The 26,540-nt window shown below is 35.0% G+C and overlaps 3 protein-coding genes and 1 long non-coding RNA gene across 7 annotated transcripts; 2 read left to right on the forward strand and 2 right to left on the reverse strand.

Annotated features, from left to right (window-relative positions):
• Positions 1-3,030: 3,030 nt before the first annotated feature.
• On the reverse strand, positions 3,031-5,734 carry LOC133288937 (uncharacterized). Its single transcript, XR_009748423.1, has 3 exons — positions 5,462-5,734; positions 4,455-4,543; positions 3,031-3,341 (listed from the first exon to the last, which is right to left on the reverse strand). It is a non-coding gene; the product is annotated as an uncharacterized LOC133288937 (long non-coding RNA).
• Positions 5,735-12,584: 6,850 nt separating this feature from the next.
• LOC133288861 (heat shock 70 kDa protein-like) lies at positions 12,585-14,859 on the forward strand. Of its 3 annotated transcripts, none has more exons than XM_061486682.1 (2): positions 12,585-14,313; positions 14,473-14,859. In XM_061486682.1, the coding sequence occupies exons 1-2, from the start codon at positions 12,844-12,846 to the stop codon at positions 14,653-14,655; spliced, it is 1,653 nt and encodes a 550-aa protein (XP_061342666.1). In that variant the 5' UTR covers positions 12,585-12,843; the 3' UTR covers positions 14,656-14,859. The 3 variants fall into 3 exon arrangements, with proteins under 3 accessions (XP_061342666.1, XP_061342667.1, XP_061342665.1); XM_061486683.1 differs by having other exon boundaries at positions 12,585-14,031; positions 14,413-14,858; XM_061486681.1 differs by having other exon boundaries at positions 12,586-14,853.
• A 2,849-nt stretch (positions 14,860-17,708) lies between these two features.
• Positions 17,709-19,772, forward strand: LOC133288927 (26S proteasome non-ATPase regulatory subunit 14 homolog). 2 transcript variants are annotated; one of them, XM_061486769.1, is made up of 6 exons: positions 17,709-18,020; positions 18,112-18,289; positions 18,370-18,451; positions 18,733-18,909; positions 19,036-19,203; positions 19,372-19,772. In XM_061486769.1, exons 1-6 carry the CDS (start codon positions 17,888-17,890, stop codon positions 19,561-19,563), a joined length of 930 nt encoding a protein of 309 aa, XP_061342753.1. In that variant the 5' UTR covers positions 17,709-17,887; the 3' UTR covers positions 19,564-19,772. The 2 variants fall into 2 exon arrangements, with proteins under 2 accessions (XP_061342753.1, XP_061342754.1); XM_061486770.1 differs by having other exon boundaries at positions 17,889-18,020; positions 18,116-18,289.
• A 299-nt stretch (positions 19,773-20,071) lies between these two features.
• Positions 20,072-26,090, reverse strand: LOC133288872 (uncharacterized). Its single transcript, XM_061486694.1, has 7 exons — positions 25,574-26,090; positions 24,307-24,456; positions 23,601-23,723; positions 22,625-22,732; positions 21,909-22,079; positions 21,465-21,805; positions 20,072-21,120 (listed from the first exon to the last, which is right to left on the reverse strand). The coding sequence occupies exons 1-7, from the start codon at positions 26,088-26,090 to the stop codon at positions 20,509-20,511; spliced, it is 2,022 nt and encodes a 673-aa protein (XP_061342678.1). The 3' UTR covers positions 20,072-20,508.
• Positions 26,091-26,540: the final 450 nt, after the last annotated feature.

Genomic DNA, 26,540 nt, shown 5'->3' on the forward strand with positions numbered 1-26,540 from the left:
CATTTTATTTCTCTGAGCTCATTTAAGTTCACTTTTATTCCCTAAGGAACAGTAATAACAATTCACAGTTGGGTTTCTGCACTGTTTTTAACGAAGTGCCCTGTGAATTACAAACTGTGCACTGTTTGCACGCAAAATCGTAAAATTTCTAAACTTATCATTTTTGGTCTAAACATGACTTGTTTAGCATATAATGGACTTACTTATTACATCCATCTTCTTACTGAAAATATAATTCCACTAAAACATCAATGTATCAGTCTTTCTACTGATAATATAATTTACAATTTATTGTACATCAGTCCTTGCACTGATAATACAATTTACAATTTCATTGTACACCAGTCCTTACACTGATAATACAATTTACAAATTTTAATGACCAGGGAAACTGCACTCTATGAATTACACAAGGAATATCCTTGATACATGCTAAATGCAAAGCATCACATCATAACTAATACTCTGGTTAACTATTCAAGGGCTCTCCCCAAGAATAGCTAACTGACATGTCTCACATGTCTAGTGTGACTCCCAGGGTCAAGCCATAGGCAATCAACACAAACTGTACACAAACTGTAGTATGAAAATAACTCCCAGGGTCAAAGCCATAGGCAGTCAACATACCAAGGTCACTGACAAGGATTCTCATAACATATATCATCATTACATCAAAAATCATATAATATTTATATGAACGTGAATGAATGCACATATACAACATATCAAACACTTATTCATAAACTGAACAATATCTTTCTTCATACCAGACCACCAGAAATTTTGGTTTCATGGCCTGATACATCTTGGTAGCAATAGGATGGATAATGTACTTACCCATATGGCCCTCAGCCAATACCTCATCTACCATTTGACCCTTCGGAACAATGATCCGATCTTTGTAAAATTTAAGACCGAACCTATCAGTGGACACAAAGTCCTGTTCTTTCATGGACTGAATCTCTTCATCAAGCAATTGAGCTTCTTTGATCCGCTCAACTAATGAGTTCTGGACTACCGTAGTAGTCAATAAATGCAGACTATCCTCGGTATTCACAGGAATGCAGAGATCCCTGAATTTCTCAATCAAATTATACTCAGAAATCATCAAATTGGCCATACCAAGCGTCTTTCTGCTTAAAGCATCTGCTACTACATTAGCCTTACCGGGGTGATATTGCAATTCAAAATCATAATCCTTCAGGAATTCCACCCATCGGCGTTGCCTCATATTCAGCTCTTTCTGATCAAACAGATACTTCAAACTTTTGTGGTCATTGTAGACAATGAAATCGGCCCCCGTATAGAAAGTGTCGCCAGATTCTCAATGCGAACACTACGGCTGCCAACTCAAGATCGTGTGTCGGATAGTTCTTCTCATGCGGCTTTAACTGCCGAGAAGCATAAGCAACCACCTGACGAAACTGCATTAAAACACAGCCTAACCCAAACTTAGAAGCATCACAATACACCACAAATTTACTGGTAGGATCCGGCAATATCAATACCGGAGCTGTAGTCAACTTCCTTTTTAACTCCTGAAAACTCACTTCACATTCTTGGGTCCACACAAATGGGTTCCCCTTACGGGTTAACCGTGTCAAAGGTAGTACCATCCGTGAGAATCCCTCAATAAAACACCTGTAATACCCAGTCAAACCAAGAAAACTCCTGATTTCTGTAATATTTTTAGGACGCTCCCAATCTAACACTGCTTCAATCTTACTCGGGTCCATTGCCACTCCTTCAGATGAAATGACATGGCCCAGAAATTGTATCTCAGAAAGCCAGAAATCACACTTTAACGGTTTAGCATACAACTGATGCTCTTTCAGAATCTGCAAAACAATCTTTAAATGCTCAGAATGCTCTTCTTTGCACCTTGAATATATCAGTATGTCATCAATAAAGACAACCACAAATTGATCCAGATAGGCTTTAAAGATCCGATTCATATAACTCATAAAAACGGCTGGTGCATTCGTAAGCCCAAAAGGAATAACCAGGTACTCGTAGTGCCCATATCAGGACCTGAAAGCTGTCTTCGGAACATCATCCGACTTTATCCGGATTTGATGATACCCGGACCGAAGATCAATCTTAGAAAATATAGTCGCACCACGCAACTGATCCAACAAATCGTCTATACGCGGCAAAGGATACTTATTCTTGACAGTAACCTTGTTCCACTGCCGGTAATCTGTACACAATCTTATAGACTCGTCCTTCTTCTTAACAAAGATCACCGGGACTCTCCACGGAGATACACTCCGTCTGATAAAATTCTTACTAGACAAGTCTTCGATCTGCTTCTTCAATTCAGATAATTCCAGAGGTGACATCCGGTATGGGGCAAGAGAGATAGGCCCCACGCCAGGTAACAAGTCGATTGTAAATTCAATTTCCTTCTCTGACGAAAATTCGAAATTTCATCCTTATCACAGTCAAATCGAATGCTTCATTATTAATTCAAGCTCTTTCTGCCTAGTTGCAGTCCAAGTCTGCTGTAGTGCAGCCAAAATCGCTACAACATGATCCGGTGGTGGATCATGATTATTAAATGTTCTACGAGTTCTCCTTGGAGGAACCATATCTCTGCATATATTACACTAAGGAATGAGTTAGCTACGCTCACACTCAGTGATCACACATGCATTATACAGCACTGCAAGAAAACACTCAAGAACTTCCAACTTCAAATATATTATGCTATATATCATGTAACTCCCTAGAGCAACTGCTCTGATACCATAAATGTAACATCCCCGTCTCGAGCCGGTTCAATTAACATACATATGATACAAACAGAAACAGCGGAAGACTTAACTTACGAAAATACGAACTAACTTTTTCTTTTTCTTTAATCCTTTTTCACATGACATATCACATTGCATACTTCTTCTAATTTAATTCTTATTTTACGGAGACGAAAATCGGACAGAGTAACCTCTGTAAATCGGACAACTGGGGATTTTCCAATCCCACACTCAAGAGTTCCTGATAGACAGTTTAAACAATATATATTTCCAGAAGTACCAGTCATGCAAATATACTCAGATACCCATCTATGGGCGCATGCTGAACTTGGCTCCGTGCCACAAATCTAATAGCATGCAATCCAATACATAACATAACTGAATACTACATAGTCATATCATCATGCCTGAATACATAAATGTACATGTATCGAATATGAACACTATGCAACAATACATCTTTTCCAAAAATACGTCTAAAACAAATAGTAGCATCCGACCACCCAGAACTCCACATCCTCATACTAGTACCTCTAGCCACGGTTAGTGTCCTTGTCCCATGAGGCTCTTCAATTAACTGTGTTCCTGAAATCATATCCCCAAACGGGGTTAGAGACGAATCTCTAGTAAACTCCAGGTTTATGGAAAACCCTCCATACCCTGGGCTCACTTCCCGCATGACAGTCAGATACATAATATACAAAACATCATATAAGCAATTATCATAACTGAACAAAGCATATATACATATCTTATCAAAGACAAACGCAGTCATTCCCAAGGGATGACCCCAAGCGAAAATCAACACACGTAACAAATATCTTTTACAAAAATCATCACAATACTCACATCAGAACAAAACGTGTTATATCAAAGATGTACGCAATCGTTCCCAAGGGATGACCCCAAGCGGAAATCAACGTACGTAACAAATATCATTTACAAAATCATCATACATATCCCATAAAACATGTCATAAAATCAAATATCATAACTAAACAAAACATATACACATATCTTATCAGAAACGTACGCAGATATTCCCAAGGAAGGACCCCAAGCGGAAATCAACGCACGTGTTCCCAAGGGAGGACCCCAAGCGGAACCAGAACATATCAGAGGCGTACGCAGTCATTCCCAAGGGAGGACCCCAAGCGGAAATCAACGCACGTGTTCCCGAGGGAGGACCCCAAAGCGGAACCAGAACATATCAGAGGCGTACGCAGTCATTCCCAAGGGAGGACCCCAAGCGGAAATCAACGCACGTGTTCCCGAGGGAGGACCCCAAAGCGGAACCAGAACATATCAGAGGCGTACGCAGTCATTCCCAAGGGAGGACCCCAAGCGGAAATCAACGCACGTGTTCCCGAGGGAGGACCCCAAAGCGGAACCAGAACATATCAGAGGCGTACACCATCAGTCCCGAGGGAGGACCCCAAAGCGAACATCCGGGTACTATACAATCAATGGCCAGATATTGTTACAGAAATCATATTACAGAAGTCATATCATAACAAAACATATCATATTAACACATATCAAAGTAAATACATCAAAACAAAACATATCATATTATCATATAGCTCTATATGAATGCATCTATATCATATATCTCATACATATCATACAACCTGACCACAGTCCGTACACTATGGCGGAACACAAAGTAGGAGCGAACCCCATAAACATAGAGCTTACCTCTTTGAGCTTTACAATCTGCTTACTTGAAGAACAAGCTACTTATCATACTCCACGAGAATCCAAACGTTCACAGTCCCTAGGTACACCTAGAGAAGGAATTCAACATAAAACTCAATAAAATGATATAATGCCATGTAAATATACAAGACACACACTTTATTGTTTATTTTCTTTTTACTTAATCATATTAAGTCATGAGTGGGTGGTTCTTTGTTCAACAAATCCCCACAAAATTCCATATATTCACTTAGTCTTAGGATAGTCCCAAAAGGCCTTTAGAACACTCATTACTCCTCTTAGCACCTAAAAGCCTATTTTTCCCAATTTAAGGCCGAATGCCCATTACAAAGGAGCTATAAGATTTCTCTTTGTCTAGTGCCTAAACCCAAGCTTAGCCACCTATATAAATTATTTTACGCATATAAGTATCCTCACTTTGCGAAACAATATCTCCGAACATATACCTCATTTGAAAATGGCCAAAACTCATTTTAAGGCCATACAAAGGAGCTACCTTATTTTCTTTTTTATTTCACCAAAGCGAAGGTCCATACACCTTAGAATATCATTCCACGCATAAAAGTATGCTCGCTTTGTAAAACAGTAACTCATAGCACATACTTCCTTTGAAAATGGCTAAGAGGCACATAAAGGAAATCATGCCAACTTCATGATTTCAATGCTTTACTCCATCAAATTCAAGCTTATCACACACCTCTAATCCAAGATTCGTTAATTGATATATACGACACTGTTCATCTCTACAATACTATTCATGTATGCGTTACTATTCACGTATACGACACTATTCAAAAATACGGTATTTTTAATTTTCCAAAATACATTTTCACCGTTAAAATTCTCATCTAAACACTTTTCTCAACATGAGCTAAACCTGAATTAAGCTCTAACATGCTCAATCAATCCAAATTTTTAAAATGAAAACCTATATTCAATCTTTCTCAAAACTCAAAGAAAACAAAGATTTCTTAACATGAACTTACCTAGAATGAAGGGAGAAGCTTGCTTCAAGCTCCCATGGCTTCAAGCTCCATCAAAACCCATATTTTCCATGAAATTCGAATTCTTTGGGGGAGAAGATCTCTCTCTACAGTGAACCCCACTCAGAAATACTGGTACCAATAGATTCCTCTCGAAATTTTTTACAGGTTTGGCTTTGGAACGGAGTGATTTGGAGGTCTCTAGCTCAAGTTATGAATTTTGGAAGAATTTTAATCAAAATCTCCATTTTCATTTTCTTTCCTTCGTTCTCTCTGTCTCGCGTCCGTAAAGAGAAGGGAACAGTGACTCCCTTGAGTCACTTATATAAATTCATTATACTAGCGGGTATAAGCTCATCTATCTACACACCTCCATTCATTACCAAACTTTAACCAATAGACTAGAATATTTTTCTAGTCGCGTTTCTATTTTTACTTTCACTTTTAGATAACTTTATTTATCCGCATTTTTTACCTCTTAACTGTCATTTTAACTCATTTTTCACCAAAAATGACTTTATTTCTTTTTCTTTGTAATTATCCTTCAATATTAAATCCATAATAAATGTGAGGGTCATTATATAAGGAAACCGCGCACAGTAATTTCACGAATAATATTTCAACAGAATACATAACAATAATTTACAGAGGGAATAGTTAAATTTACCTAGGATTCTTTTGAGAACAGAAAAATGAAAGCTTGAGAGGTTTAGAAAGCACCCAAATCTTCAACAATGGGTTCTCCTTCAACACCCTAAAGCTTTAATGGATGGGTGGTGTTTTAATGGAAGAGAGGAAGAAGAAAAAAAATGAAAACTTTAGAGAAGAAGGCTAGGACTCCAAGAAACTCTAAAGAGAAGCCACACTCAGCCGCTGAGTTTCTTTCAAAAAACACACCTAGGGTTTTGTGCCCAACTATTGTATTTATAGGGCACTTAAGGGTTAAAACACACAGTATTAGCTTTAATTGCTACGCTTAGCATTTTAATCCCAAACTTTGGATTATGAAACTACATAATTTTCTGAGATTTATCATATTTTTCTTATAATTTTCTGAGCAACTTTCCGGTACGCGCTTTTAAGAGCCAGTACCGATTTCTAGCACCAGTTCTCATTATTTGGACTTGAAACTCGTTTTATAAGTCCTACATATTATTCTAGTAATTATCATGCACTTACATTAATTTTCTGGGATACTTTTTTGGCACGCATTTATACCGACTAGCAGAACCAGTATCTGCACTTTTCTTCCGAAAAGCGACTTTCAGCATTCTTAATCACTTATTATGATTATTAAGCCTCATAATTAATTATTAGGGTCAATTATGGAATCATTTCCTATTTTTGCATAATTAATTAATTAAATATCTTAATTAACGGTGCGGGTTCTTACACACAAAGTCATGCACTAGGTGCTGGACTTGGTGGTGCATGACGTGGTACATTAGGTGCCTGACGTAGTGCACCTAATGCTTGACTTGGTGCCTGGCGTGGTGCACCTGCTGCTTGAATTAATGTTTGACGAGGTGCATGTGATGCTTGACTTGGTGCCTGACGAGGTGCATGTGGTGCATCACGAGGTGCACACGGTGCCTGGCTAAGTGCACCTGGTGCAGGACGTGATGCACATGGTGCCTAACAAGGTGCACCCAGTGCCTGGTTTGGTGCACCTGGTGCTTGACGATGGTCACCTAATGGTTAACTTGGTGCCCGACGAGGTGCACCCAGTGCCTGGCGTGGTGCACCTGGTGCTTGACTATTGATCGTCAGGTCGTCCTCCTTCAACTCACCAACTTTCAAGTCAATCAGAGCAACTTAAATTGATGCAAAATTTACGATTTTGCCATTCTGCAACAGTAAAACAGCAAAAAGGGTTAGCAAACGATTGAATTTGACAAAAGTAGGGGCAAATTCACCCTTTTTAAAGAATGAGTTTTTCTCATTAGGTCGAATTCCACTGGGATTAGAACTTTTGAGAGTGATTTCGGCAAGACAGAGTTTTTCCCAATCACAAAAGTTGCCCAAATCAAAAAGAAACAAATAAAAAAATGAAGAAGAAAGAAAATGAAAGGTTAGGAAAGTTAATTTGAAGAATTTAATTTTATTTTCAAAAAGATATATTTTAGAAAGTTTTCTTAAAAATCATGATGCAATATCTAGTGCATAAATCTAGAGATTTTTCCTTAGGATTTGATTTTCAGAAAAAGTCTAAAATACTATACCTTGAGTCATTATTCATAGCTCTTCAAGAATTAAGGAGAGAAAAATGTTGAAACACTTAGAACCCAAAAATCATACTCATCTAGGCTTATTTTGCATACTTTGAGAGAGCTCAACATCTTTTCTTTTCTTCATCTTTTTTTTGTGATAACTTTTAATTCTAGACGTAGGGAGGTTGCTCTACAGGTTCTAAACGATTTGGTTTGCTGTGTTTTTATTTTTAGTACAGGTGGAGTAATACTTAAGGTGGTCGGGTTGAGCGTGGTCTAGGGAGATCACAGGTCTTATAAAATTTCTCTTGTGATTGGTTTTGAGACAAGTGGAGTGATCCTAGGGTTTAGGTTAAGGGTGATCAAATGGTTTATCATAGTCTTGTAAATTTCCTCTTGTAAAATGGTTTCTTTAAGCACCGATTGGAAGTTTGATGATAGTGGAACAATCGATAACAGTCTGGATGTAGCTCTCAAGTGGTAGAGAGTGAATAAGGATAAATCCCAGTGTTATCTTCTCTTCCCTTACCTTTTTACTTTCTGGTGCATATAACTCTTTTGATTTAGTGTTCTTGATGATATGAATTTTTTTATAAAGTTTGAGAATTTTTGTTAATAGTTTAAAATCTCTCTTGCATGCTTTCTTGAAAAGAGATTTTTGATTTTCTTTGTTTAAAACGAAAAAATTTGAAAACCCAATTCACCCCACCTTGTGTTGTTATTTAGCCATTCTTTCTTTTCAGTTTGTGTTTTACCTCGAAATTATTTTTATGCATTCTTGAATGACTCGATCATTTATATAGGGATTTGAGAGTTAGGGTTCACAATAGGCATATTGAGATTTTAATCTTGACAGGGGTAAACACTAGTTCTTGCATGATTTAGATATAGGCTTGTAGGAATTGCAAACTTTCATAATTCATTGCGCTTAAAGCTTAATCTGAAAGAAATTACTAAGACATTATGATTCTAATTAGGTCAAAGGGTCGAAGTCACTAAGAAATTATGATTTAACCAACCAATTATTAGAAGATAAATTATTTGAAACAATTGGGATAAATTATTATTGAAATCAATTTAAACTACTCAAAGGGGATCGGAGGTGAAGTATACCCTAACTACAGTCTCATTATTGATTTCTTTAATTCTGTTTTAATTCTCTGCATTCTTGTCTGAGTTTTATTTTAATTGCAATTGTCTTTATTTTTAATTTTATTCAAAATTACTCTTCCAATTATTTTGATCCGTCCAGATTAAGGGAAATAGTGAGAATAGTGCTTGGTTCAATTAATTCTGGTGAGAACGATATATTTCTCAGCACTTTATTACTTTTACGACCGGTATACTTGCCGTGATTGCAACAAATTCCATGAAATAAAATAATACTACTAGGTAAGGGTATTCTTGGATTTTCAACTTGTGGAAATATTTTACATAATTTATAGGACATAAATAACTCTGCTTTAATATTTTTATGACTAAAATACCCTATCTTGTTAAAGACCTAGTCGTTTGAGGTTGTTCTAATTTGAGAACGAAATTGGTTTGATAATGGTCAAATTCATTTGGAAAATTTGAGTTTGATCTCCAACGCAGCTTTTTGACCCTTTTATGACATATTAGAATTTTTTAAAAAAATCATTAAATATTAATTTTATAAAATCAACACATATTCCCATGAATCATTAACAATCAACCAAATATAGAATCAAGAAATTTGAGCCAATATTTCTAAAAATATTTTATTCTACCAAATAATTTTTTGATAATATTTATGAAAAAATCACTTTCCCAATATACTTTCAAGAATCATAATTCTCAAGCCCCGGGGCATAAGCTTAGTGGAAAGGGTCGAAACCTAGGGTCTTGTGGCAGAAATGCACCAAAGCACCGGGTTCGATTCCTGCCTCGACATGCACATCCGGCGATTTATATCCTCCCAAGGTTCCCAAGGGCGTGGGCTTGAGGGGCGGCAGTGATGGGCCGTAATCCAAAAAAAAAAATCATAATTCTCAAAAATAAAAATATTTATCTTCTACTAAATGCTTTTAAAGATTTGAAATAATTCATGAGATAGATGGGTTTTTTTTTCGGGTTTAATTAGATAGAGGTTTTAGAAACTCCAAGAGTGGAGAAACAGGTGCGTCACATTGGTAACGTTGGCATGTGTCTACAAATTTATCTTTGTCATATGTTTTTTTATTTTTAGTTTTTATGATTTTCAATTGTTGTTTGTGTGTTGATACTGTGTTTGAAAATGTGAAAAAGAAGATAAGGATCTGACACAAAATGTGAAAGGAAGAAGACAAGGATGTGACAACCCACGACACCGTGTGTACGAAAATATTTTTGATACTCCTACTAGATTCAATTAATATTCGATGTATCAAGGGAAAATGATTCTCTCATTTTATATTAAATAACTATCTCATGTTTTTTTACATAAAAAATTGTGTCATTATTTTTCTTTTCTTTTTTAATAAATAATGGACCCCATCATATTATGTGTTTATGATAAGAGATATTTATCTCCAACAACATGAGAAAAATAAAACATTTTATTAAATATGACAAAAGATAATATTTTTATATTATTCTTAGAGAAAATTTATATTTACAATTTTTTTTACTTATAAACAACACTATATGACCGGTAAGATACTCTTGAGTGAAGTTTGACCGATCAGACATAGTATAATTTATAAATTTATAAAAAAAAAAAATTCAATGTAACCCTTCTCTTATTTTTATGGATAATAGTTTTTTTTCTTCCATAAAGTAAGAAATAACTATTGTATCCCATGGTCTCATTTATGCAGGTGAGATCTACTTTTAAGGGAAGAGAGAGAGAAAAAATAGAGTGAGATCTATTTTGAATTTGCATGTGTAAAAGATAATTTCTTTTTTATCTAACATAAGAATAATAAATTCCTATTTTTATTTTAATAATTATTTTTATTTGTATCTCATATATTTATTTTTTGAATAAAGAAATTGGTACTCTCAATGTACCCAAAATAAGCTTCGTTTGTAGATAAATGGCTCAAAATCTATATGTACTATATAGCATATTAAGAGAAAAAAAACTTTATAAATATCTCTGATTTTTTTAAATAAAAAATACTCTAATTTTTTTAATTAATAATACCCTTAACATTTAAATATTCTTATCCGTCTTTTAATTTAAATAAAACTGTTAAATTTGGTTTAAAAAAACTGTTAAATTTTATTATATCATAATTATTTTGTTCCCCAATTATTTATCCGTAAGTTCTAAATCAATTATTAAAAGCTTGAGTTGCCTACCCAAAAAAAAGAGCTTGAGCTGCTAGAGCATTATTAATTAAAAAGAAGTTAATTAGTGATATTTTTTATTTTTTTACAAAAAGTAGGATCATTTATAAAATTATCCCAATTTATAACTTAACTATCTATCTTTGAAATTTACGTATTTTATTTAAGTTTTGTTTCATTACAACTAATCACTTGTCAAGCTATAGTCAATTTCAAGATGTTAACATGACCAAAATATCACACTGGAACTGGATTAAGTTAAAGTTAACCTAGTAATACTTTACTTTAAATGGAATAATTTTTTTATTAACAGAATGATTTTTTTCTCAGCTTAAAGAAAAAAAATTACAAGCCCATAATGCATAATCCCTTTTTTTATAGTCCCCTCCCTTTATATACAAGGTGGGATCCATTTTATTAGACCACCTCTTATCAAAGCGATAAGATTATCTTAGCCCAACTTCTTCACTTGAAATATGTTCCTTTCTTTTAAAAAACATACCTTAAAATGTCAGCTCAAAAACAACATATATTAGGAAAAATATTTTCCCTAAAGTAAATTTATTTTTATAAGTGTAAATAAAGATATATTCTTTTAAAATTTTAATAAATTAGAAAAATTCATGGCTCCTGCAAGGTCGGAAAAGACTATTAACTTTATTTTACTATATAATATTTTAAAAACGGACTCCTTAGCAAAGAAGGATAAACTTACTTAAAATAATTTTTTTTTTTTTTTTTTTGTAACTATAAAACAAAACACCCAATCAAATGGACTCCTTAGCAAAGAAGGTGTCATACTGGACCCAGTACCAATAATAGAGCCCTTCCTATTTATGAGAGAGTGGAAGTCTTTGTCTAATTATTACTTGCTGTTTTTAATAATCTCTTTGGTAAAGCAAAGCATCCGATAATAGTTAAAATAAGAGTGCTTTTAATAATTTTGTATCTAATCTTGTTTTAACCATATGAATTAGGAAAGATTATATTTACTATCTCTTTCTTTTACTATCTTTTATTATTAAATTTTAATTGTTAATTTTCATCAATTTAATGGTTGTAATTTATTAAAAATTAAAAATTAACTAATAAATATAACCCAATCAATTACAATCATTAGATTGATAAGAGGTAGTAAGAAAAAGATGTAATAATTATAACCTTCCCCTTTTAACAATAAATAAAATTAGATGTTTTATAGTATTATTTTTAAAAATAGCTTCATTCTTTAACATTAATTTTTTTTGGAGGAAGGTTATACTTACAACCTTTTTTCTTTACAACCTCTTACAATCATATTTTAACATGGTTGATTTCCGCCAATCAACGGTTATTATTTATTGTGAATTATTAATAAATTAATGAATTTAATTTGCGAAAATGATAACCGTTGATTGACAGAAATCAATGGTGTTAAAATATGGTTGTAAGAGATTGTAAAGAAAAAAGGTTGTAAGTATAACCTTGTTCTTTTTTTTTTATGTAATTTTTAAAATTCTTAATATTGATTGATTTAAAACCAATTAAAATAAATATAAATTAATTATTTAAAGATCTAAATATATATTCCCTTTGTTTTGGGATAAGAATAATTCCCACTTTATTGAGGGCCAGTCTTTGGAAATTACCAAACCTTCCATTTCCCAATCCTTCAAACATTGCCCCAATATTCTTCATGGTTATTTCCAAGAAGATGCATCACAAACTTTCGATATAAATTGTTATTCAGATACTATCAGTTTATTTTCCATGCCTATAAATACATAAAGAGTGTCTTGCATCTTGTTCATTAATCACATCCACATTTTCATTTTCATAACCCAAAATACCATTTTCTTTCTTTGTTAAAAGTGTCCAACTCTCAAGTTGTTAAGCTCTGCCATGGCAACAAGGAAAGGCAAAGCCATAGGCATTGACCTTGGCACAACCTACAGCTGCATCGCAGTGTGGCAACGCAACCGTGTTGAGGTCATTCCAAATGACCAAGGAAACCGCACAACACCTTCTTACGTTGCCTTCACTGATTCTGAAAGGTTATTGGGCGATGCTGCCAGGAACCAGGTAGCCATTAATCCACACAACACCGTTTTCGACGCCAAACGTTTGATTGGTCGGCGATTCTCCGACCCATTAGTTCAACAAGACATGAAGGTATGGCCTTTCAAGGTTGTCCCTGGCACCAGAGACAAGCCCATGATTGTGGTCACATATAAAGGGGAAGAGAAACATCTTGCAGCTGAAGAAATATCTTCCATGGTGTTGTCCAAGATGAAGGAAGTTGCTGAGGCGTATCTGGGTCATGCAGTGAAGCATGCTGTGATCACTGTCCCTGCTTACTTCAACAACTCACAGAGACAGGCCACTAAGGATGCAGGGGAAATCGCAGGTTTCAACGTGATGAGGATCATCAACGAACCTACTGCAGCTGCTATTGCTTACGGGTTGGACAAGAAGGAGTGGAGAAAAGGTGAGAAGAACGTGCTCGTGTTTGATCTTGGTGGTGGTACTTTTGATGTTTCCTTGGTGACCATCGATGAAGGGATGTTCAAAGTTAAGGCCACAGTGGGAGATACCCATTTGGGTGGTGTGGATTTTGATAACAATATGGTGAATTATCTTGTGGATGTGTTTAAGAGGAAGTACAAGAAGGACATTAGTGAGAATGCTAAAGCTCTTGGGAGGTTAAGGTCGGCGTGTGAGAAAGCTAAGAGGTTATTGTCTTCAACTTCCCAGACCACTATTGAGCTTGATTCTTTATGTGGAGGGGTTGATCTATATGCCACTGTTACAAGGGCGTTGTTCGAGGAATTGAACAAGGACTTGTTCATAAAGTGTATGGAGACGGTGGAGAAGTGCCTCGTTGAGGCAAAGATTGGTAAATTTCAAGTCCATGAGTTTGTTCTTGTAGGTGGGTCTACTAGAATTCCAAAAGTTCAGCAACTATTGAAGGACATGTTTAGTGTCAATGGCAAAGTCAAAGAGCTATGCAAAAGCATTAACCCTGATGAAGCCGTGGCATATGGTGCAGCAGTTCAGGCTGCGATCTTGAGTGGTGAAGGAGATAAGAAAGTGGAGGAATTGTTGTTGCTTGATGTCATGCCGCTTAGTCTTGGTGTTGAGACTGATGGTGGTGTCATGTCTGTGTTGATTCCAAAGAATACAATGATCCCCACCAAGAAGGAAAGTGTTTTCTCAACCACACAAGATAATCAAACTAATGTTTTGGTCAAAGTATATGAGGGAGAGCGAGCTAAGACACAGGATAACTTCCTTCTCGGGAAGTTTGAGCTCTCTGGGTTCCCTCCAGCACAAAGAGGAGACCCAAAGATTACTGTTAGCTTTGATATAAATGTTGATGGTATTCTCGAGGTCGCTGCTGAAGATAAAGCCACGAGGGTGAAGAAGAAGATAACAATCAGCAACAAGAAGGGAAGGTTAAGCCCGGAAGAGATCAGGAGAATGGTGAGAGATGCAGAGAGGTATAAGGCAGAGGATGAGGAGGTGAGAAAGAAGGTGAAGGCTAAGAACTCGCTTGAGAATCTTGCTTATGAATTGAGGGATAGAGTGAAGAAGCTTGAGAAGGCAGTGGAAGACACCATAGAATGGCTTGACAGAAACCAATTGGCTGAAACTGATGAGTTTGAGTACAAGAAGATGGAGTTGAAAAGGGATATGCAATTTCTGTCAGTGTAAAATGGTTCACTGTTGACTTACCGAGTCTGAAGCAATGTAAAATAGTTCAAGCTTTGTTAATCAGTCAAGTATTTTGAGTGTGTTTATGAGTTTATCTGATCTAGTTTCTGGTTTTTGTCCACCGTGTGAATGTACTTTTGGTAATATGCATTCAAGGAATATTATATTGAGTTTATTACCTTTCTTAGTGTAATTTTTCTAACTATAATCCAACACAAAGAAGAAAACCTAAATATACTCTTATTCCACCCATAAAGAAAGTCCTAATAGATCGGTTTAAATTTTTATTATCTGTTTATAATTATGAATTCTTATAAAATCCTTATTATAACATTTGTAATGCTCCAAGTCCAAGCACAGATAGGCCAAGAAAATTAGGTCGAATTGCGGACCAAACTTTCAACTTTCAAGTTAATCAATTTATTGACGACCGAAAATCTCGGTCAGATAATGTGGAATATTCCAGACTTACTAACTCCCCAAACACAATTGGCTCAGGCTCAGGCAACTGATATGCAAAAGCATACTATCCAATCAAATAACCTATTTTTTTAAAATTAGTTTAATGAGAGTGTGATTTCCATTGTATGAAGTATGAACAACAGAGAAAGCATGGTGTGTGGTGACGGTTTCCACCGTCCACACAAATAAGATACTTTCTTTGTTTCTTTTTTTCATATCTTAAAAATTTAATAAATTTCAATATTTTTCTAAATTTATGTTTAATATTAATAATTAAGAAAAAAAAATGAATAAAAGCACATTTTCAATATTTTAAAGAACCAATTAAATTTATTTTATTTGTAATAAAAATTTCTTAATTTTTGTATAACAAAGTTGAAGTAGAATCGATGAAGCAGAATCGGATCAACCCAGGTCTCAGTGGGGGGGGGGGGGGGAATTTAATATGCTCCAGATTCACTATTTATTTAGTGGTCCCTTCTCTATAAATGAAAAATTTTCTTTCATTTCTACCTTTCTCTTTTTGATTTTTTTCCTCTCCATCCTTATTTTTTTTTTTTTTTTTGGGAAAGGACCATCATGATCCAGGCTCACAGAATACCTTCTCCAGTTAGGGGCATCAATTCGAGTAATTATTTAGATTGGCCGTGCACTTGACTCGGTTTTAATCTGTTGACCCTTTTTAGTTGTTGTTGAAAAATTGACCTTTTTTTTTTTAAGTTTGCTTCTTGTTCAAACAAAAGAAGAGGAGAAAAAATCTTAAGCAAACTGGACCTATATCATAAGCTGGAATTGGAAACTAAAGAAAAATCCTAAAAATAATTTGATTTTTCAACTTAAAAAAATAAAAAGAAACAAAGCTCTAGTTGGAACCATGTATAATAGCCATCATTTTATCCCTCCTGGTGTGCATTCTTTTATTAATATATTATTATAGAAAGTTTATATTTTATGAAAACATTTGAACAATCAGTATTGTTGTTTTCATCGATTATGTTTTTATATTTATAAAGAAATATTCATAATGCAGTAACTTTTTATCTGACATTTGCTATTGTATCGTCTCAAAGTGTATAAAATTTTGAAGATGATAATTTTATTCTATTTCACTTTTTTACCGACGTTGATTCACGAGACCCATTTTTAATATTAATTCACCAATTTTTTATACCTCCCTTAAAGGAGTTGCACTCATAAAAAAAGATGAATCGTGGCAATTTAATATAATTTAGTTAATATTATTCTTTTACTTTTATACAAACAGTTATCTTTACGAAGATTTGATTAAAAAATTATAAATTATATAAACTATTAATAAACAATGGCCGCCACTTTCTTCGTAGAAATAATATTTTTCTTTCGGCTTTTTTACTCTTATAACCTTTAATTAATAATTAATTATTAATTTGACCTTCATTTGAAACTAATTCGAAAATTTAACCCCTTCAGAAAACATAACACCAATCTGCCCCTGTTTGACCGTTGACCATGAAGTCTACCCGGGTACACCCCTCCCTACCCTGGTATTTTTTGAAATTTTTTATCTACCCGGGTAGAGAGGGGTGTACCCGGGTAGAGTTCTTGAATCTGAAAAAATGCTTGAATTAGTTACCCGGGTAAGAAGGGTTGTACCCGGGTAAACATCCAGAGTAGCGTTTTTATATAACCGAGATGCTAAAAAGTTTCTTTTTCCAATTCATATTCTCCTAGGATTTATATTTCTATCAGGTTAATGAAAACGCAAAAAATTGAAGCACCTTCTGATTACAGAAAACAAAATGAAATTAGTAAAAAATTAATACAACATTACCATGTAATTGTATCCCCTAGTTTCTCTAATCTTCCTCAACATCATTTGGATTCAGCTTCCAGTATAAGAGTCTCAATTATGCAAAACTCACCATTTTTCTGCAACATCACAACTAAGTAAAACTATAGATAGATAGAGAGAGTAATGACCTGCTAATTGGTTGATGGAAACAAATTCATTAGGGCTGCCATGGCGAGGAAGCCTTGGATCTTCGTTGCTATCGTCCATAAACCATGCCTGTCACAGTTTTTTTCATTTATATAAAAACGCTACTCTGGATGTTTACCCGGGTACAACCCTTCTTACCCGGGTAACGAATTCAACCATTTTTCCAGATTCAAGAACTCTACCCGGGTACACCCCTCTCTACCCGGGTAGATAAAAAATTTCAAAAAATACCAGGGTAGGGAGGGGTGTACCCGGGTAGGCTTCGTGGTCAACGGTCAAACAGAGGCAGATTGGTGTTATGTTTGTTGGGGAGGGTAAATTTTTGAAATAGTTTTAAATGAAGGGCAATTTGGTAATTAATTATTAATTAAGGGTCATAAGGGTCAAAAAGCCTTTTTCTTTCACTTATAACACTTATTACCATTCATTTTTTTCATATTATTATAATTAATATGTTTATAGGTAAAATCATATACGTGAAGCAATAATAAATATATAGTTATAATTTCTCAGCTTTTACTTTTTATGGTTATAATTTCACTTGTTAAATGCTTTAACTATATACTTTATCTAATACTTTCACCATTATCTAATACTTAGATAATTCCCCGAATCTAATACTTTCATCTTTGTTGTACGGAGCCATGTGGTGACTACGAAAAGAAATTGTTCTTGTTCCTTTGTTTCGGAGTTCAGTTCCAACTTCAACCTTACCTTCAACTACAATCCTCACTGAAACCAACTCAAATTTCAAATCCAGAACAGAATCTGAATTGAAATTAGAGATTCGACATGGAGAGGCTTCAGCGAATGTTCGCAGGTGCAGGAGGAGCGCTAGGGCATCCACCCCCAGATTCCCCAACTCTCGATTCCTCCGAGCAGGTCTACATTTCCTCGCTCGCTCTCCTCAAGATGCTTAAGCACGGTAAAGTTCCCGTTTTTAACCCAATCAAATCATGGGGGTGCCCAATTTCAAAATTAGGGTTTTCTTGAATTCGTGGTTTTTTCAATGATAGGAAGGGCTGGGGTTCCCATGGAGGTGATGGGTTTAATGCTGGGCGAATTCGTGGACGAGTATACCGTCCGTGTTGTTGATGTCTTTGCAATGCCTCAGAGTGGCACTGGTGTTAGTGTTGAAGCCGTTGATCATGTCTTTCAGACTAATATGCTTGATATGCTCAAACAAACTGGAAGGTATTTTTATTTTATTTTTTTTAAATCTTTGTGTTTGCTTTGATTCATGAATTTATTGATGATTGTTACTTGTGTTGCAGACCAGAGATGGTTGTTGGCTGGTACCATTCACATCCTGGATTTGGCTGTTGGCTGTCTGGTGTTGACATCAATACACAGCAGGTTCAGCTTTTTTTATTCTTATTTTTTCTTCTTCTTCTTCTTTTGGTGATCCTTGTGTTTTTATATCTTGTTTATGTATCTACTACCCTAATCCAAGGGAAATTTATGTGGCAGGTGATCCCATTTAGTTTTTATTTTAATGATTTTTTAAGTTTTAAACACTGAATTAGAATTTGAAGCACTTCTATCATTGACAGGTTTATATATGTATAACTTGTTCTTATTAGTATGGTGCTGTTGATTAGTATGTATAACTTGTTCTTGTATATTCTGCCATGCAGAGTTTTGAGGCTTTGAATCAGCGTGCAGTGGCTGTGGTTGTAGATCCAATACAAAGTGTTAAAGGCAAAGTGGTTATTGATGCTTTTCGATTGATCAATCCACAGACGATGATGCTTGGCCAAGAACCAAGGCAGACAACATCCAATCTGGGGCATCTGAATAAACCTTCCATTCAAGTGAGCTACTCAAAGCCCTTTATCTTTTTTGGCATCAGTACCATTGTTTTTTTTTTGGGAAGCAGTTACATTGCACTTATATATTTTTTTTACTGCTTCTGATCTATATTTGTTGGCCCTCTTTAGGCACTGATCCATGGGTTGAACCGGCATTACTATTCCATAGCCATTAATTACAGGAAGAATGAACTTGAGGAGAAAATGTTGCTTAATCTTCACAAGAAGAAGTGGACTGATGGTTTGACACTTCAGCATTTTGATACGCATTCCAAAACTAATGAACAGATTGTTCAGGTAATTTAAGGATTCAGTGTATAAGGTAGATCGGTGCCTGTCTGATTACTCAAATAAACTCGCTGCATAATTTTTTTGTTTATTTATGCTGGTTTTAAGATTTGAAAACTGGCCTAATATATTTCATAGACTAGATACTCGTAGGTCTCAATTAATTTGATAATGCAGGAAATGTTGAACTTAGCTATCAAATACAACAAGGCAGTCCAAGAGGAAGATGAGCTGCCCCCTGAAAAGCTTGCAATAGCAAATGTGGGAAGACAGGATGCCAAGAAACATCTTGAAGAGCATGTTTCCAATTTGATGTCTTCCAACATTGTTCAAACTCTTGGAATGATGCTTGATACTGTTGTCTTCTAGAGTTGTCATTTTGGACCTTCTGGTTTCTCTAGCGTGATAAGGAGGCAAGTTGATTTTTTATAATTCTGTTTCCCAATTTATCTCAAACTATATTTGAAGGCAGTTGTATTCTTTGGACGAGCTGAAAAGGTCAAGAAAGTAAAACTTAGCATCGTAGTTTGTGTGGTGTCTCCCTCAGTATCAGTGGGTATCTTTTAATGTTATCTTATTGCATGATTATATCTTTTATAAAACTGTCTTTGATGAGGTACCACTCAGTCCAAAAAGAGTTTCAACAATCAAACAGTTGCTAAACAAACCAACAGTAGGCAAATACTCAAGAAAACAGGGGAAATAAGTCTGAATTCCCATTAACAACTGCAAAGGAATTATAGACAACCTGAATCGTAAGTCAGGTGTTTAAGGAAAGCTAAAGGCACCTGCACTTCCAATGGAAGCACCGGCAGTCAAAACATCAACTTTATTGTTCAGAATTACCCAAATTATTCTCTGACCCTTAATTATTCTCTCTTCTAACGGTTTCTCCCTTGCTCTTCAACTTATCCATGTCTGAATAGCCATCAGAAGCTACCACATTCTTCCTCACGTCCACTCACGACCTTCTCATTCACATGTACTTGAGGAATTAACCCTCTGTATTCTCTCACTCTTCCTTGTGTACACTCTTTGATTAGGGGCTATCAGTCTTTATCCACCCAAAAAAATGTCAGTTATGTTTTGAAATACTGTAAGAAACATTTTATATTGCATATAGAAATACTGTAATACACACACTAGGTCTGTAGTCTCTTATGAAATAACAAATACAACAAGGTCTAAATTAAGCAACATTTACTAAAAACATGGTCTTGAAACTAGGATGTGGGATTATGTTACAGGAGTGCTATTAGTAACAAATGCATAGTAATTGAAGCTACTAGAATGCTGGTCTACTCGTACTTACAACTAAAGTAGTGTGGTTTTGTACCTACGCTGTGGTACTTTCTTAAAAGTAGCCCATATAAGATCCAAGTATAGTGGAAATTGAGCCAAGGCAAAAAGTGTCACTGGCAGGCATGTCACGGCATATACAGGATATGCAGCGGATCTAAATTTGTCCTTGAGCACAAAGAAAAAAGCACCGCAGAAAGAAACCAGCATGGAGGTAATGGACATGAACAACGATGTCAAACCAAATATAATCTTCCTAGGAAGACTTTTACCGAAATCATTCTCTTGGTACCGAGATGTGAGTATTGACAGGAACAACACCACCGAGGTGACCGAACAGCAAAGTGCAATGAGTGATGAGATGGCAAAGATGTCAAATGCTGGCTTGTCTTCGAGGATTGGGAGACCGGTTGTGTCATGAAAACCACCTGGGACAGTGGTGGATGTGGTGAAGGCCACAGTGGCAACCAGTGCTGCCACCACGGAGCAAGATTCAGAGGTTTTGATCAGCCAATCCCCGCCGCTTTTGACGAGTTCCCTGTGAGTTTCGGTGAAGATCTCTCTTGGAGTCTTGTTGTCCTTGTTGTATCGACCAAAGAAACGTGGTGGCATCGATTCCTTAACATACTGCATCCATTCATCAGTAAAGGTAATTGGGTGAGTATATTTATACTTGGAGGTGTTATATTTATAATAGTAGGTAATTCCAATGAATGGTAATAATGAAAAATAGTATGTGATTTTGTAGGGATAATTGATTTCAGATTGACATCCAAGTGGTTTAATCTATTTTTGTATATAATTGATTCTTAAACGTTATGGTGGATACAAGTTTTAAGCATTTTTGTTTGAAAACAAGTTAATGTTGCTTATGTTTTTCACATGTTTTCAAACGGTGCTTTTATTATTTATTTTTCTTCATTCAAACAAGCGTTTTTAATTTATCTCAACTCAGTCATATATACACTTACCAAGTACCACTTGATTTCCCCGTGCATTTGCAGCGCTGCGCCAGGAATGCGCCAAGGTTTAAGGTCTCCATACTTGGCTGCCAAGTGCAATGCACTGTTCCCCTCGTTATCCACTTTCTTGAATATACTTTCCTTTCGGTTTTTCCATTTGAGCAAGAACTCATATAAGTGGGATTGCCTGTTCTCTACTGCCAACAGCACTATGTTTTTCTTCTTAGCATCCATGTCATGAATAGCTACCGGAAACAATTCCAGGATTTTCTCTACCAATTCTGTCACACCATTCTTTGCTGCTATTAATATCGGTGTCTCCAGCATCTCCCCCTTTATATGTTTCTCATCTATTGCACATTAAAAGAAAGATAAATAGTAATTACAAAAATTACAAAAGCTGAAGCACTAATCAATATTAATCCAGAAACGTTCTAGTGATTAATGTTTTACCATTATTTTGTTGCCTGGCCTCTCCTTTGGTGGTGGAAGATTGCTGCTTCTCGGTAATAGTGGCCAAAGTATCATCCCACCCTTCAAAACTAGATGGAGCTATCTCTCGAGCTTTACCCCGTAAGTTTTCGTGTGGATCACGGCCATTGTCATCGTACTCATACATGCGACCTCGTTGTAGAAGTACGTACACTAGTTGAGCACACCACACGTGTTTCTCCTTCTTCCGTCGTATTTTCCTTATTTTGGTTGACCCTTCGTAGTTTCATTAATAAAAAAATACTACATTGTTATGGGTTATATTATGTCATTTTTATACTTGAAAAGGGACCCCAACAAAAGACAGCAACGAAAACAAATGATGATTGATGAGGCGTAAGATGCCTTTCAAAAGAAAATCAAAATCAAAATTCGTGTACTTTTTTTTTTTTTGAAAATAAACCAATCCAAAGATACACGAATTTGGAAATTATTTATTTTCAAATTCATGTATCTTTGGATTGGTTTATTTAGTCGCGAAATTAATCTTTTCAGTTAAAAGTTAAAAAAAGAATGCTCATCCAAATGCCTCCAGTTAAATTGTAAACTCTATTATGAGTTTAGTTAAAATTCAAAATTGCAAAAATGGTATGCAAATTTTATGGAAGAAGCACGGTGTGCATATTAAATATACAAAATACATGACTCTACCATTAAATATGTTCATGGTGACGTACCTTTTCCAAGAATTACCAACGTTAGCTTATATGCAAACTTGAATAAATCCACACAGCATTTGTAATTGGCAGGAAATAACGGACTCGACGAATCCCTTGTTTCTGATCCTGAAGAAATGATACCAAAGGGTACTGAGATTACTAAACACCAAAGGGTAGTGAGATTACTAAACACCTATCTAAATTCTGTTTTCAAAAATAATTTTTTAATTTTCAGAAAAAAAAATAAAAAATATGTTTAATAAGGTTTGTTTTATAAAAATAGTTCTAAAAAAAATTATATTTCTTTTTTGTTTTGTTTTTACAATTAAATTTAGAGAACATATTTGATTAGTTTTTGGGGAGAGATTATTCTTATTGCTGAAAAGTTTTACAAATCTTACTACTAAATTAATCACCATTGATTTCCGTCAATTTAACGGTTATAATTTATTGAAAATTATTATTGTGTTTTGATTTTTAACTTTTGAAATAAAACAAAACACAGAAAACACATATTCCATTAAGTATTCTATAAAATAATTTTAAAAACAAAAAAAATCAAAATACAATCAAAAGAGACCCGCTTAAAGTTGTTCTCTTGATTTATGATTCCTCGATTCACTTATAAATAGAAGTAGGGATTTTCACCCAAACGGAGAAAAAAATTTGTATCGTTCAGGACCATACAAAATTCTGGTAGTACCTTTAACAAAAATAATTTTTTCTTTTTCATTTTATCCACTTTTTTTCATTTTCCTTTTTACTCTCTCTATCTGTGAGAAGGGAACACTTAATTTTGATGCTCCCTGCACATAGAAAATTCACTCCCAAATGAGGGTGTGAGAAACACGTGCTTAAAGAGTAGACAAAGCTAGATGAGTCTCCTTCCATAAGATGAAGCCCATCCTACTTTTTTTTCATCTAGGATGAGCTTCTTTTATGAAAGTTTTAAAATCTATCGTAACGTATGAGTTGTACCAAAATTATTCCTCACCTGAACATTTTGTCTCGGCTCCATTTGTAGCCATCTCTTTCGATGCTTCAACGTCTCCTTGAGTTCCAGTTTGATCTTTTCGTGGCAACTTATTTTTCAAAAATCGTGTCAAAGGGTCGGTCACTGGATATGTGGAAAATGAATCAAATTGCGGTTACAATAATTTTCTCTAAAATTCAGGAACAAATCATAGTGAGAGTATTGTGGCTTTCTTCTACTTTATCTATATATTATTCAGAAAAGAAATTACATCTGAAAAAAGAAATGATTTTATATGTTATTGAAAAAAAAAAACAACAACAACAAATAATAGATTCGTTTTACTTACGAACTAAGACAGATCTTTTTATCACCCTCAAAAGCTCCACACATGTCTGGTAATTTTTGGGATGACTATTTTTGTCTTTGCTTGTTGTTGGACATAGCTCCTCACAATTGGGTGCTGCTTCGAGCTTCTTAATGAATATTCCTTTCAAATAAATAACACACATATATTGTAATTTTGAACAACGAGGTTAAAAAAAATAAAATAATAACATTTCTTTAAATTTTTATAGTGTAAACTAATTCAGAAAAACATGTATTAAAAAGAGAGAGTCTAATTAGTTGATTTGTGGTGGAATGGAGACCCTCATATAAATGCTTAAAAAAACTGCTAAATGCCTTATCGTAATAGACAAGTTACAATAACTTTTCCGAAACTTACCGTAATAAACAATTGCTTCGAACCGTCGAAGGCGGCTACCACTTCTGAAAGCGGAAGGCTTACTCGCCAGGATATGAAGAGGAGAGGACCCTCTCTCGTTAACCCAGTTTGCAAGATCTTCGTATAAGTGAATTATTTGGAATGCCAAATCTGTCACACAAATTATATAAATAACTTAAAAGGGTTTCATTTAGAAAATAGATATCTCATGCTATATACATCACATCTATTAAACAAATAAAAGAAAATACTCCACGAAAATTGAATGATCACTATTAAAAGAAAACAACTATCCTATAACATGAGTTGTTTTTCCCTATGATGCACGGACACTGACACGAAACACGACACGACACGCCGACACGATAATTTTAAAAAATGACATTTTGTTATAAAAAAAAAATGACATTTTTCGACACGTTGGGACATGTTTTGATATTAAATAATATTTTCAATATATATAATATAATTTATATTTAATTTAATACATATAACAGTCCATAATGAGTCATATAACCAATCAAATATTCAAATTTTATAACATAAAATATAAAAAAAAAAATTCGTACATTGTTAATTTTTCATGTCAAATTTCATAACAGAAAAAAATATATTTATAAATGATTTTTTTAATTTTAGTTATTAAAAAAAACGTGTCCGAGCGTTGATCACGTGTCGAAAAAAAGTTGACTGCGTGTCAGAAAAACGTGTCGAAGAGTTGACTACGTGTCCCAAAATGTTGATAACGTGTCAGACTTCTTACTTAATGCTTATATTTTCTGTTTCGTCGAGCCCCGAGCTTGTGGTCCTTCTTTGAGGGTGGGTTCCATTGGATGAATCTCTCAAGTCAAGGTTCACGTACATAGCAGCAAGAATGGTCGCCTCGCTCGGGAGCCAAAACGAACACGCCTGCTACCTACTGTACTGGACCTTCGACCAGGCATTCTACCCTTGTCGAATCGGAACCAACGCGTGTTGAAACATTGACACGCACATTTAAAAAAAAAAACTCGTGTCCGGTGTAAGAGGTTTTCCCTATAACTTAATTATATATAATAACTTGATTTTCTTTATATAATAACTTAATCATTCCCTAGGGAGCTAAAGAGAATTAGCGTGTGTTGGTGTGTCTATACTCGCACATTAAAAGATGAATATATCACAAAATATAAATTTCTTCATCATCATTTTTTTATACAAAAATTCGCATATAAGATGTTTTTGAAACAATGAAAATATCTACAAATGAAAGTATCTATGCTCTTACCAAAATAATCTCCGGCAATTGCACAATGAAGAATGGTGTCACCGTCATTTCTTCTACATATTGAATAGTTGGGAGTCTTTGGATTGGCGTGGCAATGATAATGAAGGGAAAGGAAAGCTTCTTTTCTGCCATGGAGAGCAGCCAAAAAGAGAGGGGTCTCACCATCAACGTTGCGAATACTCAACAATGAAGGTGCTTTGGAAGCAATGCAGTGACACATTTTCACACTCCCCAGTGAAGCCGCATAGTGCAACGCCGTGTTCCCTCTCTTATTCCCAATTCGCAAAGCTTTTCGATGCTCATCTTGCTCGCAACAAATCAGTTTCACTAGTTCTTCGACCACGTTCTCTTGCCCATCAGAAACCGCTACGTGCAATGCAGTGTCCCCTGATCTCGTTATTCTGGCTTCGTGAGCCTTCTTATTCTTCTTGTAGATATCAACTACCTCATTCCATTCCCCTTCCATGCAAATTTTGAACAGTAACTTGTTAGTGTTTTCAACGTCTTCCCTACTCATCACTCTTATCTCTAGTTTCTATTACAGATACTGTTGGTCGGTTGCAGGTTGCCAAATATAGATAAGTTTTACTTATGATCTTAGTGTCAAATCTAACAAATGTTTCCCTCTTTGTTATAAAATTATATGTCGGACACGGTCAAATTCGCGTGTCGGAATGGTCAACGTGTCGGAAAAAATTGACCGCGTGTCTGACACCGTGTCGGAGAGTGTCGCCGTGTCGGAGCGTGTTGGACACGACTCTCCCTGTTTTTACAAGTGCCCGTGCTTCCTTAGCTACGGGTGTTAACGTGCTGAGTTGAGCCGAATTTTATCTTAAAAAAATTAAGTTTGTGTTTCAATGTGTTAGTCTGATTTAATTTGTGTCATATTATGAATATAATTATCGGCTTGTGGACTGACTTATTTACAAAAAAATAAAAGCCTAATTTGGCATGTTAAAAAAAATAT

This window comes from Gastrolobium bilobum, unplaced genomic scaffold, assembly GCF_033153095.1.
Source record: "Gastrolobium bilobum isolate Gb01-03AN ecotype WA unplaced genomic scaffold, APGP_CSIRO_Gbil_v1 utg714, whole genome shotgun sequence".
NCBI classification, from domain to species: domain Eukaryota; kingdom Viridiplantae; phylum Streptophyta; class Magnoliopsida; order Fabales; family Fabaceae; genus Gastrolobium; species Gastrolobium bilobum.